The sequence below is a fragment of the Daktulosphaira vitifoliae genome, unplaced genomic scaffold (assembly GCF_025091365.1).
Source record: "Daktulosphaira vitifoliae isolate Bord-2020 unplaced genomic scaffold, ASM2509136v1 Scaffold_1, whole genome shotgun sequence".
NCBI lineage: Eukaryota > Metazoa > Arthropoda > Insecta > Hemiptera > Phylloxeridae > Daktulosphaira > Daktulosphaira vitifoliae.
In genome coordinates this window covers 18,949,842-18,956,428 of record NW_026099572.1, presented here as the reverse complement: position 1 = coordinate 18,956,428, position 6,587 = coordinate 18,949,842, and the positions used below count along the sequence as shown (strand labels likewise).

The following is a 6,587-nucleotide window of genomic DNA, read 5'->3' as shown; positions in this document are numbered from 1 at the left end:
CGTTTCATTTTTTATAGCCTTAATTAATGAACAATAAAGTTGACAGAGCACAAATTTTACATTGTTCGAGAACATCAACTAACTGTATAATAGATTTTCAGTGGAAGCTTTTGGAATATACACTTTAATTGCAAATAGAAATCTGATGGCTCACCTTAATTCGAAAGATTTTCTGCTAAAATTTACATTTTTTAAAACACTTCTGTCAATTAACTTATTCTTGTATTTTGCGTTTATACATCTAGGACTCCCGTGAATATTTAGGCAATCCGCACGATTTAGTATATGACTTTGTTATGATTTTACATAAAAAGTCTAGAGAAACACTCTAAACACCTGAGAATTTTGTTAAAAGTGCCAGATTAACAGCTCAATAAAAACGCAACGCATAGAGTACTTGTAAACATAATTTACTAGATATTTGTAGGCAAATTGTTCTTGCTGTTGCGCGCAATAGATCAAAAAAAAATCTCAGCTTTACTCGGCGAGCATAACACCTCGTGTATGTAAAGTATATATGTCCACGCAAATTTCACGTTTAGCACAAAACGCACAAAGAGAAACGAAATGACTACTTTATTTGTTTTTTGTTTTTGCATGTGCTTACGTCATTTGTTTGAGTTCGCATTACATCTAGGCGGATAAAAAAACGCTATTGCTACCAATCACTTTATTCCGAATGTAAAAAACATTTTGAGGGAAAATCTATGGTAATGCTTGCAGTATAAATATTGTACGATATGTAAGCGCCAACTTCAGCCGCCGTGTAATATTACTCGAGCGATTTGAATGAATATTTATAAGTGATATGCACAAACGACTGCGAGTAATTCCCTTCACTGCATTATCAATATTGGCCCGAGGTCGGTAGTTCCAACGACAAGTCCTGGAGAACTATTAATGTTTAACTGACCACTTTGGGCATGAGATTAATGTCGAGTTTGGCATTGCATTAGAGTGTTTGTCGAATAATTCATTAACACGGCCGTACTCGTTTTCTGAAATTCTCTTTGGGGCTAATCATACGATAATAATCTTTATGTACAATTTTTTGTCATTATAAAAAAAAAACCATAGTTTTATCTGATTTCGATTAAGAAACGCAATTATTTAACCTGAAAAACCCGCGCCTAACGTCCTTCAAATTAATTAATTAATGCAAATTAATAAGACTTTTGTATGAAAGTAAAACTTTGAAATTTAATTAATCTAGGTTGTAATTTAGGATTGACGGATATAACTGGTTGTACTCGTGTTTCCTGTATAGCTAAAATTGAGCACGTGATTTTTATCATATTATTATTTACACAATCAACTAATAATTTCAAACGTATTGACGAATCTGTTTTTTTTGTGTAGAACTTATTCCATATGAAAATTGGTTAAGCCCATTTCGCAATACTTAATATATACAAAATGCCATCACAAACACAACAAAGTATCGAATCGCTGATCAGAGTTGCAAAACCTATTAACGTTCATAGAACACGGCTACAGTAAAAATAATAAACTGTACTAGAGTATTTAAAAAAATAATGTACAAATAAACAACAGTCGTCAACTCATCAACATTAATTAAAAATTGCTTGGAAAATTCTCAGTAAATACCATATACGCGTGCAATTAAACCACGTGCGACCATTTTAAGATCATTCCGTAAAAATTTAACGATTTCGATTGTATTTAAATTTTTTTACGTCACATTTTCTACTATTATACAAGATAATAATCTTGTAATTATTATCTTAACCGTCGACGAATAGGTGTAAATTACAATAATGATAGTAATATTACTAGTATAATAAATTCCATTGTGCAAATCACTTGTACTAAAAAATATTCAAAGAAACAAGCCAAACATTTACTACACTCCACAATTATTACCATTTGTCCTTCACCTGAAATTAAGTTTCTGTAAAAAATCGTCTAAACAGTTCTAATAAAACGTTTTAATGTATATAAACGTAAGGTATACTATTTTTTTATACAACATTAATCATAAAACACAAATATGAAATTTTATAGTGATAATATAGTACCTTTATTTACATACCGTACAAAAGTTCAATAACATTTAAATTTTCATTAAGAATTACTAACGCCTAACATAGTTTTCAACGACAGATTTTCGATGAAAAGTTAAATTTACCATGTTAGTTAAGTTTTATTATGTATTTGAATTATGAAAAACTAAAGTCAAAATTATTAATTTCTANGACTTATCAAAAACTAAAGTCGAAATTATTAATTTCTATAAATTTAAATTTAAATTGCAAATTATAACAAAATTTAAATGAGATAAAAACAAGCTGGTGTGCGTTTTTTGTAGTTTTAGATTAACATTTTTAATAAATACCAAGATTAATTCTAGTAAATGTTATAATATATTATTAAAAAAAAATATTTGTGTGTCTTAAAGTTGAAATTTATAGTAGTTTGAAAAACCAGAAACCATGTTTGCTATTGTCTTTGCCCTTACTTCGAAAAATATGATTCTAAAGAATAGCCAGATCAGGTTTCTAGTTCAGCTAATATATTTCCATAATTCAGAAATATTTGAAGTATACACATACATTTTAATGTAACCAGAACTGTTTTATTTTAATTATGTATGTTATGTAACATGACTGTTTAGGTCGATGAAATTATAGAAGCCATCGATTCTGATCTCAGAGAAATTTTGAAAGGTATTCGAGTAGTAGACGAAAGGTGTTACATGACTTTTGGAACGGCTCGCTGTATGGAAAGAGCTCTACACACTACACTAAATATAAGAGGTGTACCTGTATTGTTAATGGACACCGGTGCGGGTGCCACCATGTTATGTCTTTCCGGAGTACCCGATACTGTGTCTGATAAAGAAGTCCTAAAAAGTCTAAAAAAATACGGCACCATAATTGGTAAGCTTCATAAAAAAAAACTTTTATTTACTTAACAAACAAGGAACAAACGTACGTAAAAAAAAATCTATAAAATTTAGTACATGCCCTATTTTTATTTTAAATCGTACCTAAACGCTGTACAAAATAATTCCATCGATTGTTATTGGAATAACAAACTATAAGCTCGTTAGAAATCGATGAATCGAATAATTTAATGATGTCACTGTCATTGAGAATTAATAAATTAATTCAATGGAAACAGTAAATTATAATTTACCAATGTTTTACTCGGCGAGTAATTTTTTTATAGAATAACTTAATAAGAATCCCAGTAAAGAAACTCTTAAGAGGTGTATTATTGCAGGGGGTGTAGAGAGGAAAACCTGTCGAGGGCTGACCGGAAGCGAACGTTATGTGCGAGTGCGATTGATCTTAGGTTCTCCACGGTACTTGTGGTTTGGATCGAATAAAGCCATCGTTAGACAGCTTACTGAACACGAGACGGGAACGATGAATAGCATAGCTCGAAGAAAGTCATTCAGGTCTCATATTAAACTGAACCTGAAAATGGCAGATCCATCATCGTTATCCAGTAGTACTCCAATAACAGACGAAGTAGGCAAAGAAAACGGAACGCCAACGTTTACAACATTACAAAGTGCGCCGTCCACTCAACAAGCCACAGCTTTCAGGTAAGCGTAATAATATAATTTAACATAAAAGTCTGATTATCTTACAGACAGATAGTAGGACTGAAAGGATTTTCGTGATTATTATACTTTTATATTTATTATTATACAGGTTTCCATCAGATCAGAAAGTTAACTCGGCTGAACCTAGATCAATATCAAGATCTAGTATCAAGTCGACGACCGGGGCCTCTAAAAAACTGTCTGTGGGTCAAGAGTCACCGATTAAAGGACGACGAAGGCCATCTCTTTTAGGCTTTCGGAGAGATACGTTGAAGTATCGGGGAAGCTCATTGTCCAGAGGTGACGGAGAAGACGCTGAAAGCGATACAAGCACAATTTGTCGGAGGAAATTGAGCATAACTGGAAGAGAAAATACGGAAAAAGTACCCTGGTGCGGATGTTGGGGAAACGGATGTATATAACAACTTTACTGGCCATATGTCCTCTTTATATCTTCCTTTTACTTCTTCTGAACCTCTATAAATAATATGTTTTTACTTTCGTGTTGTGTAAATGTCTTCTTTTTGTTACAGAAATATAAATTGGCAATGTATTTTAAAAATAACATAATTATTTCAACAAAAAAATGTTCATTCATAATTATTTATATCTCAATATTGTTGTCAGAAAGCTACACAAATTATTTTCTATTTTCTAAATTAGTAAAAATTTAAGATATTATTAAGGTATATATATAGAGATGGGTATAATTTTAGTCTTATACAGTAAGCTACTCCTTTGTTTAATTTAATAATTTTATGTTTAAAAAGATAAGATTGTAGCGTAACTATAGTGATACAAAATTGTTCATGTTAAATATAATTTAAGATGCAATCTGTTTTATATTAAAATCGAAAACTCTGTGCCAAATATCTTATTGGTTCAACCATTTCCAAATATTTGTTATAAATGTTTTATTTAGTATTAATGTTGTTCTAATGTATGTAATTAATATATTAATCATTTTTTTAGCAATCAACTTATTTTTTGCTAGATTTATAAACTTGTTAATATTAATATACATAATCGTATAGTAACAGATATCGTTACGATAAAGTCATTTTTAGCTTCGATGCGAAGCTGAGAAGGTATTTAACTTTAAAATGCTATAACTTTTTGAAAAATATGTAGATCATTATAATTTTTTTAAGATAAGTACTATTTATATTCTTCTTTTATGCGACATACTTTTTTTTTAAATTGATCCATTTCCCTTAATACAGGGGTAGTTCAAATCTTAAAAATGCATATAGAAAGTAAAACTTTATCAACTTAATTTTTGGAAGTGTTCCGAAAATACTGACACTTTTATATAAATCTTAAATTAAAGCTTATGTAATATACTTTATTATGGAAATAAAAAATTTTAGATTTTATTTTGTTTTCACGGTAAAAATGGCTACCAAATGCTATTTTCATGTGAAAATTCTCGATTTTATATTTTACATTTTTAACTTTATAATGCTATAACTTATTAAAAGCATATGGATCAATACAATTTTTTTATGAGAAATAATATTTATATACCTTTTTTCATTCGGTATACTTTTTTTTTAAATAACACCATTTCCCTTTATATATTTATATATTATACTTATAAATCATAAAGCTTGTAATCAGGATATAAATAAGAAAATAGAAGATAATGTAGCTTTTGAAATCATCCACCAATTTTTTAAAATTAAACACTATCTACAGATTGGCATCGAAGCGTTTTTTATGATTTTAATCACTGTCAGATATCATTATACTTGACCTAACTATGCCAAGTCACCAATGTGATGCGACCTCCATGCTGGATTTTTTTTTTCACTTAAACTTTCCGAATTTTCGGGAATAAAGTACATGTATCTATTGAAAACAATGACTAAAAGTTCAAAAGTACATATACTTTATTTGCAGGTTGAATATGAAATGTTAAACAATGTGTTCTTCTTTTTGTTTAATATTGAAACAGGTATTCAAGTGAACGTGAGTGTTGACTATTATCACTGGGTAAGTAAGTTCACGTTTAATACATACAAAATCGACCGTGTTTTATACTTTAAACTAAGTGTGTACCGAAAATATTATATCCACGCACCACATTCGAAACATCACGAGGAGTAGATTCATCAAAAGGCAAATAAACGCCAAGGGAAAAACTTTTAAAAAGAAAAAAACTTAAGCGTACAATGCATGATGACTTACGTGCTCGTTATACAATGTTTTGTCGGAGTGACTCCTTTGATGTGTAAAAATAAACTTCAATGATTCCCCACGCTTTTTGTGTTATTGAAATGTCACGGAGCAATGGGAGCACCGTCTTAGTTCTTTTGTTGGTGTATACCGGTGATCTTCGAGTCAAAATATTGCAGACAACCGGCAGCATCTTTTTAAACATTTTCCTCGCGTCACTACCACCTTGTGATACTTTACTACCATAACAGTTCTCTTATAACATACACTTTCATGCAGTGATTTCCAATAAAACAGACCTCAACATCAATATATCTTATAAGTCGAACGTGCCATTCGAATTATTGACGATTAATTGTATTATTTGTATTGTAATTCAAGACAAAAATAAAGTAAATAATTGATTGTGGCTAGTGATGTAAAATTAACACTATGATCTTTTTCTAGAATATTCTTAAAAGACGAAAATATCTCTTTTAATTTGTTATTATATTTTATTTTATTACAATGTGGTATTGAACTTGACAGCAACAAGAATAAAATTAATCACTTCCAAAATTATCTATTTAACTTCAAATAGTTCGATCAAACAAAATTTGAGATATAGTCTGCTTAAAATAAAACTTATCTAAATGTCCAATATTATATTTTCGAGTTTATAAACGCTTGAGAGTTATATTTAAAAGTAATCAAACTTATACTTGACGGTCCAATAGAGCCCATTTTCGATAATTATATAGAATATTATATTTTTGTGGCTGGGAATTTGCATCTAAGGTTAGCCTAGCTAAGCTTGAATAAGGACTAATACTAACTACCTTATACATATATATAT

General features: G+C 29.8%; 1 protein-coding gene across 1 annotated transcript; it reads left to right on the top strand.

The window, feature by feature from the left end:
- The first annotated feature begins 2,326 nt into the window (after positions 1-2,326).
- Positions 2,327-4,896, top strand: LOC126896829 (uncharacterized). The gene is made up of 4 exons (XM_050669939.1): positions 2,327-2,561; positions 2,636-2,900; positions 3,247-3,574; positions 3,684-4,896. Exons 1-4 carry the CDS (start codon positions 2,454-2,456, stop codon positions 3,994-3,996), a joined length of 1,014 nt encoding a protein of 337 aa, XP_050525896.1. The 5' UTR covers positions 2,327-2,453; the 3' UTR covers positions 3,997-4,896.
- Positions 4,897-6,587: the final 1,691 nt, after the last annotated feature.

Coding starts and splice junctions, on each gene's coding strand:
- LOC126896829 (XM_050669939.1), top strand. CDS start 2,454: ATGTTTGCTATTGTCTTTGCCCTTACTTCGAAAAATATGATTCTAAAG. Junction 2,562..2,635: donor ATAATTCAGAAATATTTGAA/GTATACACATAC, acceptor ATGACTGTTTAG/GTCGATGAAATTATAGAAGC. Junction 3,575..3,683: donor CAACAAGCCACAGCTTTCAG/GTAAGCGTAATA, acceptor ATTATTATACAG/GTTTCCATCAGATCAGAAAG.